We start from the raw sequence: 21,956 nt of genomic DNA, 5'->3' as shown, positions 1-21,956 counted from the left end.
CAGGCACAAAGACCAATGGAACAGAAAACAGAACCCAGAAATAAACCCAAATACTTACAGCCAACTGATCTTTGACAAAGCAAACAAAAACATAGGGGAAAGGATGCCCTATTCAACAAATGGTGCCGGGATAATTGGCTAACCACGTGTAGCAGAATGAAACAGGATCCTCATCTCTCACCTTATATATAAATCAACTCAAGGTGGGTTAAGGACTTAAACCTAAGACCTAAAACTATAAAAGTTCTAGAAGATAACACTGGAAAACCCCTTCTAGACATTGGCTTAGGCAAGGATTTCATGACCAAGAACCCAAAAGCAAATGCAATAAAAATGAAAATAAATATCTGAGACCTAATTAAACTAAAAAGCTTTTGCACAGCAAAAGGAACAGTCAGCAGAGTAATCAGACAACCCACAGAGTGAAAATCTTCACAATCTATACATCTGACAAAGGACTAACACCTAATATCTACAACGAACTCAAACAAATCAATAAGAAAAAAACAAAGTATCCCATCAAAAAGTGGGCTAAGGACACGAATAGACAATTCTCAAAACAAGATATACAAATGGCTAACAAACATATGAAAAAATGTTCAACATCACGAATGATCAGGGAAATGCAAATCAAAACCACAATGCCATACCACCTTGCTCCTGCACGAATGCCCATAATCAAAAAATCAAAAAACAGTAGATGTTGGTGTGGATGCGGTGATCAGAGAACACTTCTACACTGCTGGTGGGAATGCAAACTAGTACAGCCACTATGGAAAACAGTGTAGAGATTCCTTAAAGAACTAACAGTAGAACTACCATTTGATCCAGCAATCCCACTACTGGGTATCTACCCAGAGAAAATGAAGTCATTATTCAAAAAAGATACTTGCACACGCATGTTTATAGCAGCACAATTCACAATTGCAAAATCATGGAACCAACCCAAATGCCCATCAAGCAACAAGTGGATAAAGAAACTGTGGTATATTTATATGATGGAATACTACTCAGCCATAAAAAGGAATGAATTCATAGCATTTGCAGTGACCTGGATGAGATTGGAGACTATTATTCTAAGTGATGTAACTCAGGAATGGAAAACCAAACATCAGATGTTCTCACTATAGGACATAATAAATTCCTCTTCAAAGGTTTTAGCCTGTAAATTGTTAAGTACAATGATTTCTGAGATCCTCTCCAAAGAACCAATGTATCAGGACGTTCAGCTCCCCTGTTCTTTGTCCGCCATTTTAAAGTTTAACTTCTTCACTCTCCTCACCCCTAGTTTCAGTAAACAGCCTTTTCCACCAGTTCTAATCAGTAGTTCACATATGTTTCCCTGGTCACCTGCTACGTCTTGAGTCACCCCTGGTCACCTGCTCTGTCCTGAGTCACCCTGGTCACCTGCTCTGACCTGAATTATCTGTTCTGTAACTGCCCTTCCTGCCAAACTACTCACTCTGCCACTCCAGATCATACCCCTGCTCTCTTTAAAATAGCCAATCGGAATTAGCTTAGACTGTGCGGTCCAACCCTAGCCAACAGGGGAATAACACACCAGTAGGGGCTACCTGCACCAGGAATAAGAACCCCTTCCCCTCCCTTGTTCAGGTGTGCTCCCGCCATTGCTCCATCCGCAAGTCACGCCCTTCTGTAGAAGTAAAATTACCTTGCTGAGAAAATTAAATTTATGTTCGAGTGCTGTTTCTTTGGTGGCACCGAATATTTATTTATAACATCACTGATATGTGGGAGGTAAGCTGTGAGGATGCAAAGACATAAGAATGATACAATAGACTTTAGGGACTTGAGGGCAAGAGTGGGAGGTGGGCAAGGGATAAAAGACTACAAATACGGTGCAGTGTATACTGCTTGGATGATGGGTGCACCAAAATCTCACGAATCACCACTAAAGAACTTACTCATGTAACCAAATACCACCTGGACCCCAATAACTTATGGAAAAATAAAGTTAAAAATAAATAAATAATAAAAACAACTAAGAAATATAATTGGATTATCTATAACACAAACAAATGGAAAGTGCTTGAGGAGATGGATACTCATTTACCCTGATGTGATTATTATGCATTGTATGCTTGTATCAAAATATCTCATGTATCCCATAAATATATACACCTACTATGTACCCACAGAAATAAAAATAATTTTTTTTAAATAAAATAAGATGGCAGGCAAAAATCTAAAATAATCCCATGACTTTCACCCCTAGGGTCATGCTATATATAATAATCCAGCCCCTCTGAGTGTGGGTGGGATCTGTGACTTGCTTCTGGCCAATAGAATATGGCAAAGTGATGGGATGCCACTCCCTTTATTAGGTTCATTATATAGCAAGAGTGAGAGGATGTCACTCCTATGATCAAGTTACATTATATTAGAACTCTGTCTTAGCAGATAAGAGAGACTCTTGTGAGCTAGCCAGGCGTGGTGGCTTATGCCTATAATCCCAAAAATTTGAGAGGCTGAGGCAGGAGGATCATTTGAGGCCAGGAATCCAAGACCAGCCTGGGCAACATAGCAAGAGCTTGGTGTTACAAAAAACTTAAAAAACATAAAACTTAGCAGGGTGTGATGGTGCATGCCTGTAGTCCTAGATACCTGGGAGGGTGAGGCGGGAGGATCGCTTGAGCCCAGGAGTTCAGGCTGCAGTGAGCTAGGGTCATGCCACTGCACTCCAACCTGGGTGACAGAGTGAGACCCTGTAGAAGAAGAAAGAAGGAAGAGGAGGAAGAGGAAGAGGAAGAAGAGGAGGAGGAGGAGGAGGAGGAAAGGTCCTATGATATGAACAATCTATGGAAAAGACCATGTGGCAGGAAACTGCAGACTGCCCCTAGAAGCTAAGTGCCTCAGCCCTGCAAGGAACTGAAGTTTATCACATCCACTTGATCTTGGAAGAGGATTCTCAAGATATATAATGGAATGGAGCCCAGCCAACACTTTGATAATAGCCTGGTGAGCATAAGTTGATTACAGTATAGGACACAGCTAAGCCATGCTCAGATGCCTAACCCACTGAAACTATGAGATAATATAAATTGTTTAAGCTGCTAAATTTGTGGTAACTTGCTATGCAGCAATAGAAAACTAATGCTACAAAATAGTACATTTTAAATTCACTATTTTATGTGGTACTCTCATTTTTTACAAAATTTATGTTATCTAGTTCTTGGGTCATTCAGATGTATACATACTTGTACACTTGCACATACTTGTACACTTAACTCGAGCCATTCACTGAAATGGGTGACATAATGCTAGATGGTTGTTAAGAAATTAACATGTAGCTGTCTCTACCCCAACTTCCCAGTTTGGGAAAGAATCATTAGATAAAACAAAGGCTCTGCCTTTTCTGATACCACACTCCACAGATATTTTCTCACATCTTTTTAAACATTTTGCAATCACATGTTGTTTATAGGAAGTTTACAGGGTATGTAACGATTAAAATTTTTAAGTGACTTGATAAATTGCAAAAGAAGGAAAATATTTAAAGTCAGTGAATAGCAAGACAATCTAAAGTTTCTGTAATGTCTGGTACTCTGTTAATTATAGAGCAAAGATTCCCTTACAGAATCCTTTCATGAACAGCATGCTAGAGTCTATCCCTAGTGGTTATAGCATTCACTATGTTTTTCAGGAGACAGTTATGCCAGGGTGATTTGAATAGATAGATGTGCTGTTTTGCCTGCTTGTAGAATTCAGCCCAGTCTTTGGTCTCTCTCTCTCTCCCTCCTCCACCTCTCCCTCTCTCTTCTTCTGCACCAGAGCCTAAGGCTGCCCCACCAACATGCATCATTTTTTCCAGAGGCTACATTTTTTTTTTTTTTTTTTTTGAGACGGAGTTTTGCTCTGTTGCCCAGGCTGGCGTGCAGTGGTGTGGTCTCGGCTCACTGCAGCCTCTGCCTCCCGGGTTCACGGGAGTCTTCTGCCTCAATCTCCGGAGTGGCTGGGACTGCAGGCACGTGCCACCATGCCCAGCTAATTTTTGTATTTGTAGTAGAGACAGGGTTTTGCCATGTTGGCCCTAGTCTCGAACTCCTGACCTCAAGTGATCTGCCCGCCTCAGCCTCCCAAAGTACTGGTATTACAGGCGTGAGCCACCGCGTCCTGCCCAGACATATCAAATTTGACAGGTATTGTGTACCCTTTGGATCTTTAGGAATTAATTTTTGCCTCTGTCACTCAGCTTTGCATATTTTGAAATGGAGATAAGTATAGGGAGGTCATGGAAGGAAAATTGCCAGAATTCCCAAACCATGTAACACTCATTAAGAATTCCAGATTCATTATATCTAAAGGGCAAGTGAAGGAAACAGTACTGTGAACTGGGTATAACTCCTTGGTTCTTAACTAGTACATTCTTAATTTGTGAGACCAAAATGTTGATAAACAATAATTTAAGATTGTACAGTACTCTAAACATCTGCAAAGGTCTAGATATTATCAGTATCACTAGTTTTTATTTCTGCCAGTAGCTCCCTTTTAGGTTACATTGTTGTCCTCTTTCCAGTGTGGCATCTGTCATTGGTTTTTTACCATGGCAAGTTCACTAAAAAGCTTGCTCCACTGTTTTCTTCAAGTAATGCCCATAAGGAGATGGAAGATATCTGAGACAATTAAGGCTTTAGCTTCTAGACAAGAGAAATAACATTGCATTAAATTCCAAGTTTCTTTCTGCTAGACTTGAATGTGTCTAGCCACTCTAATTTATGGGGGCTTTTGGTTTTTTCCTATTGTACTTTGTATGTAGAATTGTTTTGAAATATTAAGCATATTTACTTTGAATTTGAAATCTTTCTTAATTTTGTATTTATCCTTTGAATAAAATGTAAATCAAAAAAAAAAGAAATTAACATGTAGCAAAAGAAAAAAGAATATTCAAAAGCCAAAATGTAATAACAGGTTACCTGTATTCCTTTGATTGGATCACACAAACCAGAGTCAGATACAGAGTTTACAATTTCTGAAGAAGTTTTTCGTTGCATCTTAAAACGTTTATACCTTTTTAAGACAAATAGAGTAGCTATTGTTTTACACATTTGGGTTACGAAAATTTTGAAAAATTTGAAATTCAAATAGGTTAAAGGGAATTATCCAAAGTCATAAACCAGTAAGTTGCTGTTCTGACTCCTGATATTATGCTCTTTCCTCCATGGTATTGCCTGTAGTTGTTTAAACCATGGTAATTTTCATAATATTGACATAAATATGCCTGGGTTTGACATTTCATTTTCTGAACCTTGATGAAAAGAGTCCATCAACAAGAAAGACATTATCTCAGGAAGAATTTTAGTACACACACACACAGAGACACATACACACACACAGACATATATACCCTATAATTACATACGTAATAATGTTTCTCTATATATGACTATCAGAGCAAGTATTAATCAAATATTGATGCATAGAGAGAGTGGGTGTGTTACCTGTACTTGATCCAAATCTTCTTTTATTTTAAACTCTTTTTCTGGAGACATTTTCCTGTAACATAAAATGTTTTAAAATGCAGCATGATATTTTTAAATGCATCACTGCTTTGCTTTCTTGAGGAGGACTTTTTAAACGATTTTAAAATAATGAAGTTTTTTTTAAAAATTCATATTTCTAAGAGACATAAAATTCATACAGGCTAAATTACAAACAACTGAATAACATCTCTCAAACTAACTTCTCACTGGTATGATTAAAATGTGAAAAGACAGATATTCAAAGCATATTGGTCATTTTTTCTTCTCGGGTCATTTTTTGTTACAGGTCAAAGCCATTTGTCCCATGAATTTCTTTTCAGGATTTGTGGAATTGTATAAAGTTTGACTTCATAGTTTCCTTTTAAAATTATTTTAATATTAGGGTTTAACCAGGCAAATTCAAATGCAATAATTATTTTATAATACTAAAGAAAATATTTACTTAATAATGTTATTTTATAATAATACACATACACAAAAAATAAATTTTTATAAGAATAATACAATTAGTACAGTAGAAAAGAACATTCAAGACTGTGGAGTTAACAAATTACAAAGCATGAGCTAGACCATCAAAGTAACAACGTAAATGCTTTTTTCCTAAAATTAAAGATTTAATTCTGTTCACCTATTTCTGAATGCACTGTGGTTCAATCTCCTCTTCCAGTCCATTTTTGGTTCTTTGTTCTTCCCTTTTTAGCTTTATCCCATAATCATATACTGGTATGCTTATAAAAACACGTATTTGCCAATTTTATGTTTTTAAAAGCTTATTAATAAGTTATGTTTATTTGACTTTAAATTGTTTGTATAAAAAGAAAATATAAATTAACAAGGAAAAAAAGATTAACATGTATCTTTATGTCTTACTTTTCTGAATCCTCAGATTTTCCTTTGTCTTTTTTCTTCACTGTTTTCACAGCTTTCTTTGTTCGATTATTTGTGGGCTTAGTTTTCTGTATAATTTTATATAAGCCAGAAATAAAGGGTTAAAAACACAATAAGTTATAGGAAGATATGATAATATACATTATTAATGTACATTTTACTCTGAGAGTCACTATACAACATTTCAGGAAAAATTATCTGCATAGAAGCAAAACAAAATGACACATCTGGTCTGTTTGTAATAGTGCTTTACGTGGTCTAAGTTGTATATAAGCTAATACATATTAAAATATTTAAATTTTTCTGACAATATCAATCAGTTATGTTATAATGTGGCATATGCCTTCCTGAAAATCACCTCACTATGCAGAAACATGCAATAAAACCTGTAGGATGTATGGGGGAAATGGGTTAGGTGCACATCTTGCAAAAACCTTGTTGGTGATATATTTTTAAAAATAAAAACCTAAGAAAAACAGTACTATAGTACACAGTTAAATCATTAAGAATACATAAATATCATGAGAAACATAGACTTTTATTTGGAGAAAGACCTGAAACTTGTTTGTGAAAGTGAGCATTGAATAGGTTGCAACTTGTGAGTTATTGCACAGTGGAAGGAAATTATCTGAAATTAAAATGTCATACCACCAGATGTGGGCTGGCGTGGCACACTATACACAGGTGAACCAAGGTAGATGGAGAAAGTTGCTTTCTGCTTTTTTTTTTTTCTTTTTTTGAGATGGGAGTCTCACTCTGTTGTCCAGGCTGGAATGCAGTGGCATGATCTCGGCTCACTGCAAGCTCCGCCTCCTGGGTTCAAGCAATTCTCCTGTCTCAGCCTCCTGAGTAGCTGGGACTACAAGGGCATGCCATCATGTCCGGCTAATTTTTCTATTTTTAGTAGAGACAGGATTTCACCATATTGATCAGGCTGGTCTTGAACTCCTGACCTCAGGTGATCTGCCTGCCTCGGCCTCCCAAAGTGCTGGGATTACAGGCATGAGACACTGCACTCAGCCTTTCTGCTTTCACTCATTGTTTTTGCAGATGAAATTGCTTAAGCACATGTGAAATTCAAACTATGCTCAAATCGTTCAATTATGTTGGAACAAGTTTGCATTTCAAAACAAATATTATAGCAGAACTAATCAGGTTTTAAAGTATTCTTGAGCTGCTGTGTAGTAGAAGATCATTTTATATAAGAAAGTAAGGGAAAAAATTAACAAATAGATTATTAAAAATTTTAGGACGTTTGGACAAGATAGCTGACTAGAAGCATCTCATATGCACCATTCTCACAGAGCAGAAACAAAAGGGGCTAGTGAACATTGACCCTGCAGGCCGATCATCTGAGAAACCATGTTACTATCCATCAAGGCAGCAGGGTAACACAGAGAGCAGAGAGGAGTGAGGTGGGGCACCAGCATGTCTGGGCTCAGTGCAGAGCCAGAAGAACTTTTCAACATGGGAAAGGTTGAGTAAGTGAACCATTTTCCAACATGTGAAAGGGTGAGAGCCCCTAGGGGGATTCAGCTCTCCACAGGGACCTGTGCAAGACTGGGAGTGGGAGAATCCCCCTGGGCCCCCACCAACTCCACCACATTTCTAGACTGAGGTAGGAGCCACTGGGGCATTTTGTGGGGGCAACTCTTTCGTCCACAGTGACCTCTACAAGCCTTGGGCCCAAGGGCAGACCAGCACCAATGTCACTACCCCAGTAAAGACCACAGTTACAGTGCCTGGGAGCTGTATGATTTATCCATGTATTCGTGCCAGATGAGGCTCAAGGCCAGCTTCTGGACTAGCAGGCCCACTTTGGGCCGACCTCAGCTGGCCATTCCACCTACCCCCACCACTGGTAGCCAGGCGGGTAAGGCTTGCTAGAGCTTCCAGCCCAGCAGTCCTGCTTTTGTGTGAACTCAGCTGGAGGGTGCAGCCTCCTGTTTTCCCAGGAAATACCCAGAGAGCTGAGCAGGTGACCCCACCCACCCCTCCCATTGATACCCATATGGGCAACACCTCCTAGAGCTTCCAGCCCAGTGGCCATGCTTCTGTGTAAACTCAGTGAGAGGGTGCATCTTCATGTTGTTCCAGGAAGCATCTAGACTATAGAGCAGGCATCCTCACCCACCCCGACTGCTGGTAGCCAGGTGAGCCATGCCTGCTAGAGCTTCTAGCTCAGTGGTCCTACTTCTGCCTGAATTTGCTTCCTGCTGCCCTGGAAACACCCAGAAGGCAGGGCGAGCAACTCTATCCACCCCTGTGGCTCTCTAAAATAAATCAATCAGACAAAAACAAAGAAAAAAGAATGAAAAAAAAAAAAAAAACTCTGAGAAATGTGGGGTTAGGTAGAGGTCAAATCTATGACTGATTGGTTCCTGAAAGAGGCGGGGAAAAAGCAAGCAACCTGGAAAACATATTTTGCTATATCATTGATGAACACTTACCCAACCTCGCTAGAGAGGACAACATTCAAATCCAGGAAATACACAGAGCCCCTGAAAGGTATTACATAAGAAGATAATCCCCAAGACACATAATCGTCAGATTTTCAAAGGTCAACATGAAAGAAAAAATGATAAAGGCAGCTGGAGAGAATGTGCAGGTCACCTACAAAAAGAACCCCATCCATCAGGCTAAAAGTGGGCCTTTCAGCAGAAACCCTACAAGCCAGGAGAGATTCAGTGGGGGGTGGCCTATATTCAGCATTCCTAAAGAAAAAAATTTCCAGCCAAGAATTTCATATCCAGCCAAACTGAATGTCATAAGTGGAAGAGAAATAAGATCCTTTTCAGGCAATCAAATGCTAACAACATGATAGCAAGATCAAACCCATACATATCAATATTAACAGAGAATGCAAATGGGCTAAATGCCCAAATTAAAAGGTACAGAGTGGCAAGCTGGAAAAAGAAGCAAGACCCAATGGTATGCTATCTTCAAGAGATCCATCTCACAGGCAATGACATCCATAGGCTCAAAATAAAAAGACAGAGAAAAATTTACCATGCACATGGAAAACAGGAAAAAGCAGGAGTTGCAAATCTAATTTCAGGCAAAATGGACTTTAAGCAAATAAAGATCAAAAAAGGTAAAGATGGGCAGTACATATTGGTAAAGGGTTCAATTCTGCAAGAAGATTTAACTATTTTAAACATATACACACCCAACATAGGACCGCCCAGATTGATATCCAGGGTAAGCAAGTTCTTAGGGACCTACAAAGAGACTTATACCCACACACAATAATAGTGGGAGACTGCTATTAAACAGAAGTCCCCACTGACAGTATTAGACTATTGAGGCAGAAAATAAACAAAGATATTCAGTACCTAAACTCAACACTTGACCAGTGGACGAATAGACATTACACAAGTCTCCACCCAAAAACAACAGAATATACATTCTTCTCATCACGACATAGCACATACTCCAAAAAATCTAACTGGCCATAAAATAATCCTTAGCAAATTTAAAAAAATCAAAATCATACCAACCACACTCTCAGACTACAGCAAAATAAAAATAGAAATCAAGACTAAGAAAATCACTCAAAACCACAGAATTACATGGAAATTAAACAACCTCCTCCTGAATGATATTTGGGTAAACAATGAAATTAAGACAGAAGTTAGGAAGTTCTTTGAAACTAATGAGAACAAAGATACAACATACCAGAAACTCTAGGACACAACTAAGGTAGTGTTAAGAGGGAAGTTTATAACACTAAAAGCCCAACATGAAAAAGTTAGAAAGATCTAAAATTAACAACCTAACATCGAAACTAGAAGAAGAAGAGTAAACCAACCTCAAAGCAAGCAAAAGGCAAGAAGTACTCAAATCAGAATTGAACTGAAGAAATTGAGATACAAAAAAACATACAAAAGATCAACAAATCCAGAAATTGGTTTTATAAAAAAATTAATAAGATAGACCACTAGCTAGACAAATAAAGAAAAACAGAGAGAAGATCCTGATAAACACAATTAGAGATGACAAAGCAGATGTTACCACTGACAACACAGAAATACAAATCACCACCAGAAACTACTATGATCGCCTCTATGCACACAAACCAGAAAATCTATACTAGAAATGAGTACATCAGACTAGAAATGGATAAATTCCTGGACACATACAACCACCCAAAAATGATCCAGGAAGAAACTGAATCCCTGAGCAGACCAATCATGATTTCCAAAATTGAACTAGTAACAAAAAGCTTACCAAGAAAAGCCCAGGACCAGACAGATTCACAGCCAAATTCTACCAGGTATATAAAGAAGCGCTGGTGCCATTCCTAATAAATGATTGCTACTAAATTCCTACTAAAATTATTCAAAAAAACTGAGGAGGAGGGACTCCTCCCCAACTCATTCTATGAGGCCAGCATCATCCTGATACCAAAACTTGGCAGAGACACAACAAATAAATAAAACTTCAGGCCAATATCTTGATGAACATAGCTGCAAAAATCTCAACAAAATACTAGCAAACTGCTTCCAGAAGCACATCAAAAACTTAATCCACCATGATCAAATAGGCTCTATCCCTGGGATGCAAAGTTGATTCAACATAGGCAAATCAATAAATCTGATTCACCAAATAAATAGAACTAAAAACCAAAACCATAGTATTATCTCAATAGAGGCAGAAAAGACTTTCAATAAAATTCAACTCTCTTCATGTTAAAAACCTTTAATAATCTAGGCATTGAAGGAACATACATCAAAATAATAAAAGCTATCTATGACAAAACCACAGCCAACATCATATTGAATGGGCAAAAGCTGAAAGCATTTCCCTTGAAAACCAGCACAAGACAAAGATGCCCTCTCTCACCATTTCTATCCAACACAATATTAGAAATCCTGGCAACAGTAATCAGGCAAGGGAAAGCAATAAAGGGCATCCAGATAGGAATAGAGGAAGTGAAACTACCCCTGTTTGACGGCATGATTCTATATCTAGAAAACTCCATAGCTTTGGCCCAAAATCTCCTTCAGCTGATGAACAACGTCAGCAAAGTTTCAGGGTACAAAATCAATATACAAAATTAGTAGCACTCCAATACAACAACATCCAAGCCAAGAGCCAAATCAAGAATACAATCCCATTCTCAACTGCCACAAAAAGAATAAAATATCTAGGAATATAGCTAACTAGGGAGGTGAAAGATCTCCACAATGAGAACTTTAAAACACTGCTCAAAGAAATCAGATGACACAAACAAATGGGAAAACATTCCATGCTCATGGATAGGGAGAATCAATATTGTTAAAATGGTCATACCACCCAAAGTGATTTAAAGATTCAATGCTATTCCTATCAAACTACCAATGTCATTCTTCACAGAAATAGAAAAAACTATTCTAAAATGCGTAAGGAACCAAAAAAGAGTCGGAATAGCCAAGGCAATCCTAAGCAAAAAGAATAAAGCTAGAGGCATCACATACCCAACTTAAAACTATACTAAAGGGCTACAGTAACCAAAACAGCATGGTACTGGTGCAGAAACAGACATCTAGGCCAATGGAACAGAATAGAGAAGCCAGAAATAAGGCTGCACACCTAAAACTATCTGATCTTCAATAAACCTGACAAAAACAAGCAATGAAGAAAGGACTCCCCATTCAAAAAATGAGGCTGGAATAACTGGCCAGCCATATGCAGAAGATTGAAACTGTGCCCCTACCTTATACCACATTCAAAAATCAACTCAAAATCAAGTAAAGACTTAAATGAAAACCCAAAACTATAAAAACTTTGGAAGATAATCTAAGAAATAACATTCTGGACATAGGACTTGGCAAAGATTTCATGATAAAGATGCCAAAAGCCATTTCAACAAAAACAAAAATTAACAAATGAGATATAAACTAAAGAGCTTCTGCATAATAAAAGAAACTATCAACAGAGTAAACAGGCAACCTAGAGACTGGGAGAAAATATTTGTAAACTATGCATCTGACAAAGGTGTTATATCCAGAATCTATAAGGAACTTAAACAAATTTACAAGGAAAAAATGACTCCATTAAAAAGGGGACAAAGGACATGAATGGACACTTTTCAAAAGAAGACATACATGTAGCCAACAAACATACAAAAAATGCACAACATCAGTAATCATTAGAGAAGTGCAAACCAAAACCATAACAAAATACCACCTCATACCAGTCAGAATGGCAATTATTAAAAAGTCAAAAAGTAACAGATGACGGTGAGGTTGAGGAGAAAAGGGAAGACTTATGCACTGCTGGTGGGACTGTAAATTAGTTCAGCCATTGTGGAAAGCAGTGTGGTGATTCCTCAAAGAACTTAAAAAAGAATTACCATTTGACCCAGCAATCTCATTGTTGGGTATATACCCAAAGGAATATATAAATCATTCTACCATGAAGACACATGCACATGTATGTTTATTGCAGTGCTATTCACAATAGCAAATACATGGAGTCAACCTAAATGCCCATCAACGGTGGGCTGGATAAAGAAAATGTGATATGTATACTCCATGGAATACTACGTAGCTATACAAAATAATGAGATACTATCCTCTGCAGCAACACGGATGGAGCTGGAAGCCGTTATCCAAATGGCTAGTGCCAAATACCCCATGATCTTACTTATAAGTGGGAGCTAAACAACAAGACCACATGGATTCTAGGAGAGGAACAACAGACATTGGGGCCTACTTAAGAGTGGAGAGTGGTAGGAGGAAGGGGATTAGAAAAAATATCTATCTGGTACTATGCTTATTACCCAGGTGATAAAATTATCTGTACACCAAACACCCATGACATGCAGTTTACCTATATAACAAACCTGCCCATGTACCCCTAAACCTAAAATAAAAGTTAACCAAAGTGTGAGGTTTGCTGGGAGGAAACAGGTATATTCAAGTGCTAGCAGCTTGTGAGACGGCAAGACTCAAGTCTCAAAAAGCCATCTCAAAATCTCAAGCTGCCTAGAGGATGTTTAAGGGGAAAGGTGGCATGGAAATGATGCACAGGAGAGGCATGGGGTGTAGGTCTGCTTGTTGTTTTCTGATTGCTAGCTGGAGTAACAGACCATCCACAGGCCCGGCTGGTGTAATCTCTGCAGGGGTCTAGTTATAGACTAACTGCTCCAATTTCTTCCTGGAAGGGAGAAAATTGCAACCACCCTCTCTGCTTCCTGCCTGGATTGTTTCAAGATTAGCCTTTGGAATTCTCAAGCAAACAGGTAGTTAGATACATGTGCAGCAAGAAACAAAGTGAGGGAGGGGTTACTTCTAGAGTAAACTAGCAACCTGGCTATCTCAGTGAGGAGTAAACTTTGACCTTTACTCTCTCTTGCTGAAATTCCTATTTAAGGGACCTGGGAAGACATGCCCTATAAACCATAAAATCTAAATAGATGCATTTTATTTAACCCTATATAACATTGCTTACTATCCAACCTGACTCTGGCATCACATCACATGACAGATAAAGAAGGAAATCCAAATATTTAACCCCAAAATATGTTTCTTTGCCATATTTTGAAACAGTCCTGCAAAGCCATCTTTTATCAGGGAAATTTGCATCTGTAAATAACTTCTATTAACGTAATTAACGTAATATCTTTCCCCTTTCCTCCCAACCTTGAAGAGATTAGCTGAGAGTCCAGCACCTATTAAAGGTCTAAACAGGAAACATTTGCCATTTATTGTTTCTAAGGGCAGCCACCTATGAGATTTCATATAATAAGAACCTTGGTCTCCAAGCCCCTTCTCTTTACCTAGACACTCCTTTCTATTGATTCCAGATCTTTAGATAATAATAACTTGACTCTTTCAATCAACTGCCAGTCAGAAAACCTTGAATCCATCTATGACCTGTAAGCACCCCACACATGCATCCTTCCTTCAAGTTGTCCCACCTTTCCTGATGAAACCAATGTATACTTCACATATATTGATTGATGTCTTATGTCTCCCTAAAATGTATAAAACCAAACTGTAACCCAATTGCCTTGGTCACTCATATTTGGCTCAGGGTAAATTTCTTTAAATATTTTTTAAAATTAGATTAGCTTAATAATAATTACCTATTAAGGCATTATTAGGTGGTTATTTCTTGTTTTAAACCACAACTCCCAATGGATACCAAATTCACTATAGTGGCAATCTTCTCATAAGTTAAATACAGAGCACTGAGATTTTCACCAGCAACAACCCAGAACATAAATATAAGGATGGGACATATTTTCCTGCCATCTGCCTGGAGTTTTTCACCCAGAGAAGTGAAAAAACTCCAGGCAGATAGTAGGAAAATCGGACTTCCACATCCGTGATGCCCCTCCCCACATTCTGTCCTGCGACAAGCATGCAGAAGAAAATCTTCCCCCAACTCCAAGTTTCTACACTGCAAAAAGTGAGAATGAGGGGGTCAACCAGCTTTCCCACCATGCTGGGTTCCTTGACAGGAGACTTGTACTTGCTTTAACCCTCAGGAAGCATTATGACTGCCTAAAGGGAGAAATATTACCAACAACAGACAAAGACAAAGAAGAAAAGTAAAACTACCATCCCCAGCCCTGGAAACTCTTTAACTTGACCAAAGGAGATGCCAAGTCAGAGTGGCTATTCAGCAGTACCACAATGTAGAAGAACATTCATTCCCAAATCCTTTGGCCCAAATCCCTGGCCAGCCTTCCTACACTGCTGGGATAAACCTTTTGGGACCTCCCCAATTCCAGACAAGCAGCACTCTCATCATTTACTAGAGCTGAGGTCAACCAGGGTTTAAGGAGCCACCAAGAGCCCCCCTAAAAAAGCAGCAAACCAGTGATAAATACTGCTAAGCAAATATATCCATTTTTTTCCAGAAAGAGAAAATGGGAATAAATAAGTAATTCTTTAAAGCAAAGGCACAGGCATATACCCACAAGAAACAACAGCAAACAAGAAACCATAACCTCCCAAAACGACAAAGCAAAAACACCATGACTGACCATAACAAGATGTTAATTCATGAGTTCTTGGAACAAGAATTCAAAACAACAGTTTTAAGGAAACTCAATGATCTCCAAGGTAGCACAAAAAAGAAATTCAGAAATTTACCAGATAAATTTAACAACAAGATTAAAATAATTTTTAAAAACTCAAACAAATCTTGGAACTGAGAAATACATTTGCTGAACTGAAGAACTCATTAGAGGCTCTCAACAGCAGAATGGACCAAGTAGAGGAAAAAAATTCAGTGAAATCTAAGATTGGCTATTTGAAAATACACTGTCAAAGGAGAAAAAAAGAAAGAATGAAAAGGAATAAAAATTACCTTCAAGATATAGAAAATTATTTTAAAGAACCAAATCTAAAAATTATTGGTGTTCAAGAGAGAGCTGAGGAAAAGAAAGGGGTAGAAAACTTACCCAAAGAAATAATAACAGAAAACTTTCCAAAACTTCTGAAAGATGTCAATATCCAGGTAAAAGAAATTCTGAGAACACCAAACAGATTCAACCCAAGTAAGACTACATAAGACATATAATAATGAAGCTCTCAAAGGTCAAGGACAAAGAGAATCCTAAAAGAAGCAAGAGAAAAGAAGCAAATAACATATTAAAAAGCTCCAACTTGCCTAGCAACAGACTTTTCAATGAAAACAATACAAGCCAGGAGGCAGTAGAATGAGATTTTCAAAGTGCTGAAAGAAAACAACTTCCATTCAAGAATATTGTATCCGTCAAAATTATCCTTCAAATATGAAGAAGATATAAAGTCTTCTCCAGACAAAATAAAGCTGAGAGAATTCACAACTACCAGACCCATCTTATAAAAAATGCTAAAGGGAGTTCTTCAATCTGAAAAAAAAAAAAACAAAACACTAATGTGCAAAATAAAAAAAAACTTTTCCAGGTATAAAACGCATTGGTAAAATAAAGTACATGAAGAAACCCAAAATACTCTATATTGCAACTGTGGTGTGCAATTTGCTCATAAATCTATTATGAAGTCCAAAGACAAGTCTATCAAAAATAAAAATATTACAGCAACCTGTTAAGAGACTGGTAATATAAAATATGTAAATTGAGACAACTTAGTCAAAATGTGGGGGAGAAGTTAAAGTGTAGAATTGTGTGTGTGTGTGTGTGTGTGTGTGTGTGTGTGTATGTGTTTCCTTTGTTTCTATTCTTTTATTTGGGATTAAAGATAAATTATCATCTCTTTAAAACAACTTGTTATATCTATACAATGTTCTTTGTAAGCCTCATTGTAACCACATCACAAAAACATGTAATAGATTCACTAAAAGTCAAAAGCAATAAATCAGAACATATTATCATAAAAAATTACTTAACCACAAAGGAAAACAGTAAGAAATAAAGGAAAGAAGGACTCAAAACAATCAGAAATCAGGCATCAAAATGGTCATAGTAAGATCTTACTTATCAACAATAACACTGAATGTAAATGGTCTCAGTTCTTCAATTAAAACCCATAGAGTGGTTGAATGAGTAAAGAAACAAGACTCAATGATACGCTGCTCTCGAGAAATCCTAAAGACACACACAACCTGAAAGTGAATGGAGTAGAAAAATATATTCCATGTAACTGGAAGCCAAAAAAGAGCAGGAGTAGCTATACTTAGATAAAATAGACTATAAATCTAAGATTGCAAAAAGAGACAAAGTCACTATATAATAATAAAGAGGTCAATTTAGCAAGAGGATGTAGCAACTATAAATATCTGTGCATCCAACAACAGAACTCCCAAATATATAAAGCAAACATTAACTAAAGTATAGATCTCTAGGGAGAGATAAACTGTAATACAATAACAGTAAGGGACTTTAAACAACACACAAAATGTAATAGGCCTATCTGGCATTTACAGAACATTTTGCCCAACTGCCGCAGAATACACATTGTTTTCATCAATATTGGAGCATTCTCCAGGATAGATCATATCTTAGGCTACCAAACAAATCTTAACAAATGCAAAACATAGAAATCATATCATGTATAATTTGTAACTTAAATAGAATAAAACTATAAATCAATTAACAAAAAGAAAACCTCAAAAAATATACAAAAACATAGATGTTACCATGTTCCTAAACAACCAATGGGTCAATAAAGAAATTAAGAATGACACTTAAAAATTTCTTCAAACAAATGAAAATGGGAATACAACATACCAAAGTTTATGGAATACGGCAAAGGCATTAAGAAGAAAATTTATAGTAATAAATGCCGATGTTAAGGAAAAAAGTAGAAAGACTTCAAATAACCTAATGATGAACCTCAAGGAACTACAAAAGGAAAAAGAAATCAAACCCAAAATAAGTAGAAGAGAAGAAATAATGAAGATTAAAGCAGAAATACATGACATTGAGACTAAGAAATGTGCAGAAAATCGACAAAGAAAAAGTCGATGTTTTGAAAAGATAAACAACATTGATAAGCCTTTAGACTAAGAAAAAAGAGAAAAACCCAGATAAATAAAATCAGAAGCTAAAAAGGAGAAATAACAACTGAGACCTCAGAATACAAAGAATCACTAGAGACTACTATGAACAACAATAGTCAACAAATTGGAATACCTAGAAGAAACAGATAAATTCCTGGACACACTCAACCTACCAAGATTGAACCATGGAGAAATAAAAAACATCAGCAAACCAATAATAAGTAACGAGATCAAGGTGTAATAGAAAGTCTCCCAACAAAGTTAAACCCAGGACCTGATGGTTTCACTGCTGGATTTTACTGAACATTTAAAGAAGATCTAATACCAATCCTACTCAAATCCTTCAAAAGTAGAAGGGAAGGGAGTGCTTCCAAATGCATTCTACAAGGCCAGCATTACCTTGATATCAAAACCAGACAGAGACACAGCAAAAAAAGAAAACTACACACCAATATGACTGATGAACATAGATGTAAAAATCTGCAACAAAATACATACCAAATTCAACAACACATTTAAAGATCATTTATGGCTAGGTGCAGTGGCTCACATATATAATCCCAACATTTTGGGAGGCTGAGGTAGAAGGATCACTTCCACCCAGGAGTTCAAGACAAGCCTGGGCAACATAGTGAGACCTCATCTCTGTAAAAAATAAAGAACAATAGCCAGGCGTGGTGGCACACACCTGTGGTTCCAGCTACTAGGGAAGCTGAGGGGGAAGGATTGCTTGAGCCCAGGAGGCCAAAGCTGCAGTGAGCCAAGATCACACCATTGCACTCCAGCCTGGGTGACAGAGTGAGACTCTGTCTCAAAAAAAAAGAATCAATCACCATGATCAAGTAAGATCCATCATCCCAGGAACATAAAGATGGTTCAATGTTTACAAATCAATAAACATGATATATCATATTAAGAGAATCAAGAAGAAAAATCATGTTTATTTCAATAGCTGCTGAAAAAGCATTTGATAAACTTCAACATCCTTTATGATAAAAAACCCTCATCAAAATAGGTATAGATGGAACATAACTCAAAATTATAAAGATCACCTATAACAAACCCACAGCTAACATTATACTGAATGGGGAAAAATTGAAGGTCTTTCCTCCAAGGACTGGAACAGGACAAGGATGTCAACTTTCACCACTTTTATTAAACATAACTCTGGAAGTCCTGGCCAGAAAAATTAGGTAACAAAAAGAAATAAAGGGAATCCAAATTGTAAAGGAAGAAGTCAAATTAGCCTTGTTCACAGATAATATAATCTTATACCTAGAAAAACCTAGCGTCAACCCCCAAGAAAACTGTTAGAACTGATGAACAAATTCAATAAAGTTGCAGGATACAAAATCAATATACAAAAATCCGTACCAATTATATACCATTTCACTGAACTGAAAAAGAAATCAAGAAAACAATCCCATTTAAAACATAAATAGTGTTATGTTTAATAAAAGTGGTGAAAGTAGGCATCCTTGTCTTGTTCCATTCCTTAGAGGAAAGGCCTTCAGTTTTTCTCCATTCAGTATAGTGTTAGCTGTGGGTTTGTTATAAATGACCTTTATTATTTTGAGGTATGTATGACCATACTGCCAAAAGCAATCTACAAACTCAATGCAATTCCCATCAAAATACTACCATCATTCTTCACAGAACTAGAAAAAACAATCCTAAAATTCATGTGGAATGAAAACAGAGCCCACATAGCCAAAGCAAGACTAAGCAAAAAGAAGAAATCTGGAGGCATCACATCGCCTGACTTCAAACTATACTATAAGCCTATAGTCACCAAAACAGCGTGGTACTGGTATAAAAATAGGCATATAGGCCACCAGTACAAAATGGAGAACCCAGAAATAAAGCCAAATACTTATAGTCAACTGATCTTTGACAAAGCAAAGAAAAACATAAAGTGGGGAAAGGACACCCTATTCAACAAATGGTGCTGGGATAATTGGCAAGCCTCATGTAGAAGAATGAAACTGGATCCTCATCTTTCACCTTATACAAAAATCAACTCAAGATGGATCAAAGACTTAAATCTAAGGCCTGAAACCATAAAGATTCTAGAAGATAACATGGAAAAACTCTTCTAGACATTGGCTTAGGCAAAGACTTCATAACCAAGAACCCAAAAGCAAATGCAACAAAAACAAAGATAAATAGATGGGACTTAATTAAACTAAAAATCTTCTGCACAGGAAAAGAAACAATCAGCAAAGTAAAGACACAACCCAGAGCATGGGAGAAAATTCTCACAATCTATACATCTGACAAAAGACTAATATCCAGAATCTACAAGGAACTGAAACAAATTAGCAACAACAAAACAAGTAATCCCATTAGAAAGCAGGCTAAGGACATGAATGGACAATTTTCAAAAGGAGATATACAAATGGCCAATAAACATGAAAAAAATGCTCAACATCACTAATGATCAGGGAAACGCAATACAAAACCACAATGCAATACCACCTTACTCCTGCAAGAATGGCCATAATCAAAGAATCAAAAAATAATAGATGTTGGTGTGGATATAGTAAAAAGGGTACACTTTTACACTGCTGGTGGGAAAGTAAACTAGTACAACTGCTATGGAAAACAGTGTGGCAATTCCTTTAAAAATTACAAGTAGGCCGGGCACAGTGGCTCATGCCTGTAGTCCCAGCACTTTGGGAGGCCGAGGCAGGCAGATCACGAGGTCAGGAGCTCAAGACCAGCCTGGCCAACATGTGAAACCCCATCTCTACTAAAAATACAAAAATTAGCCAGGCGTGGTAGTGGGTTCCTGTAATCCCCAGTTACTTGGGAGGCCAAGGCAGGAGAATCATTTGAACCCAGGAGGCAGAGGTTGCAGTGAGCTGAGACCGCACCATTGCTCTCCAGCCTGGGTGACAGGGCAAGACTCCATCTCAAAAAAAAAAACATAAAATAAAATAAAAATAAACTACAAGTAGACAGTAGATCTACCATTTGATCCAGCAATCCCATGACTGGGTATCTACCCAGAGGAAAAGAAGTCATTATACAAAAAAGATATTTGCATATGCATGTTTATAGCAGCACAATTTGCAACTGCAAAAATATGGAACCAGCCCAAATACCCATCAATCGACGAGTGGATAAAGAAAATATAAATATATATATAAAAGTATTCCATGGAATAATGTGTGTATGTGTATATATAATATGTATATATATGCACATATATACGTATATACGTGCATATATACATATATGCACGTATATACGTATATGTATATACGTACATATGTACGTGTATACACATATGTACATGTGTATACGTACATATGTACGTGTATACACATATGTACATGTGTATACGTACATATGTACGTGTATACGTACATATGTACGTGTATACGTACATATGTACGTGTATACACATATGTACGTGTATACGTACATATGTACGTGTATACACATATGTACGTGTATACACATATGTACGTGTATACGTACATATGTACGTGTATACACACATATGTACGTGTATACACATATGTACGTGTATACGTACATATGTACGTGTATACACATATGTACGTGTATACACATATGTACGTGTATACGTACATATGTACGTGTATACACATATGTACGTGTATACACATATGTACGTGTATATACATATGTACGTGCATACACATGTACGTGTGTATACGTACATATGTACGTGCATACACATATGTACGTGTGTATACGTACATATGTACGTGCATACACATATGTACGTGTGTATACGTACATATGTACGTGCATACACATATGTACGTGTGTATACGTACATATGTACGTGCATACACATATGTACGTGTGTATACGTACATATGTACGTGTATACACATATGTACGTGTGTATACGTACATATGTACGTGTATACACATATGTACGTGTGTATACGTACATATGTACGTGTGTATACATATGTACGTGTGTATACGCACATATGTATATGTACATGTATATATGTATATATGTATATGTACATGTATATATGTATGTATATACATGTACACATACATATATGTGTGTGTACATATATGTATATATGTGTATATATACATACACGCACACATACGTATACCATGGAATACCAT

The 21,956-nt window shown here is 37.1% G+C and overlaps 2 protein-coding genes across 51 annotated transcripts in view; both read right to left on the bottom strand.

Annotated features, from left to right (window-relative positions):
* CCDC7 (coiled-coil domain containing 7) overlaps positions 1-21,956 on the bottom strand; it is a 434,284-nt gene that overhangs the window by 332,925 nt on the left and 79,403 nt on the right. For all 50 annotated transcript variants that reach the window (XM_054436378.1, XM_054436376.1, XM_054436382.1 and 47 more), the window contains 2 exons: positions 6,372-6,457; positions 5,460-5,514 (listed from right to left, as the gene is read on the bottom strand). In XM_054436378.1, coding sequence (XP_054292353.1) covers positions 5,460-5,514; positions 6,372-6,457 — 141 coding nt within the window. The remainder of the gene's footprint in view (positions 1-5,459; positions 5,515-6,371; positions 6,458-21,956) is intronic.
* On the bottom strand, positions 8,516-21,897 carry LOC134740194 (uncharacterized). The gene is made up of 4 exons (XM_063670429.1): positions 21,618-21,897; positions 21,382-21,489; positions 21,027-21,130; positions 8,516-8,662 (listed from the first exon to the last, which is right to left on the bottom strand). Exons 1-4 carry the CDS (start codon positions 21,895-21,897, stop codon positions 8,516-8,518), a joined length of 639 nt encoding a protein of 212 aa, XP_063526499.1.

Source organism: Pongo pygmaeus, chromosome 8, assembly GCF_028885625.2.
Source record: "Pongo pygmaeus isolate AG05252 chromosome 8, NHGRI_mPonPyg2-v2.0_pri, whole genome shotgun sequence".
NCBI classification, from domain to species: Eukaryota; Metazoa; Chordata; class Mammalia; order Primates; family Hominidae; genus Pongo; species Pongo pygmaeus.
The sequence above is the reverse complement of the archived record's forward strand: the minus strand, read 5'-3'. Positions and strand labels throughout refer to the sequence as shown.

Coding starts and splice junctions, on each gene's coding strand:
- LOC134740194 (XM_063670429.1), bottom strand. CDS start 21,897: ATGTACACACACATATATGTATGTGTACATGTATATACATACATATAT. Junction 21,490..21,617: donor ATACACACGTACATATGTGT/ATGCACGTACAT, acceptor GTATGCACGTAC/ATATGTATATACACGTACAT. Junction 8,663..21,026: donor TATATATGTGCATATATATA/CATATTATATAT, acceptor GATTTATTTTAG/AGAGCCACAGGGGTGGATAG.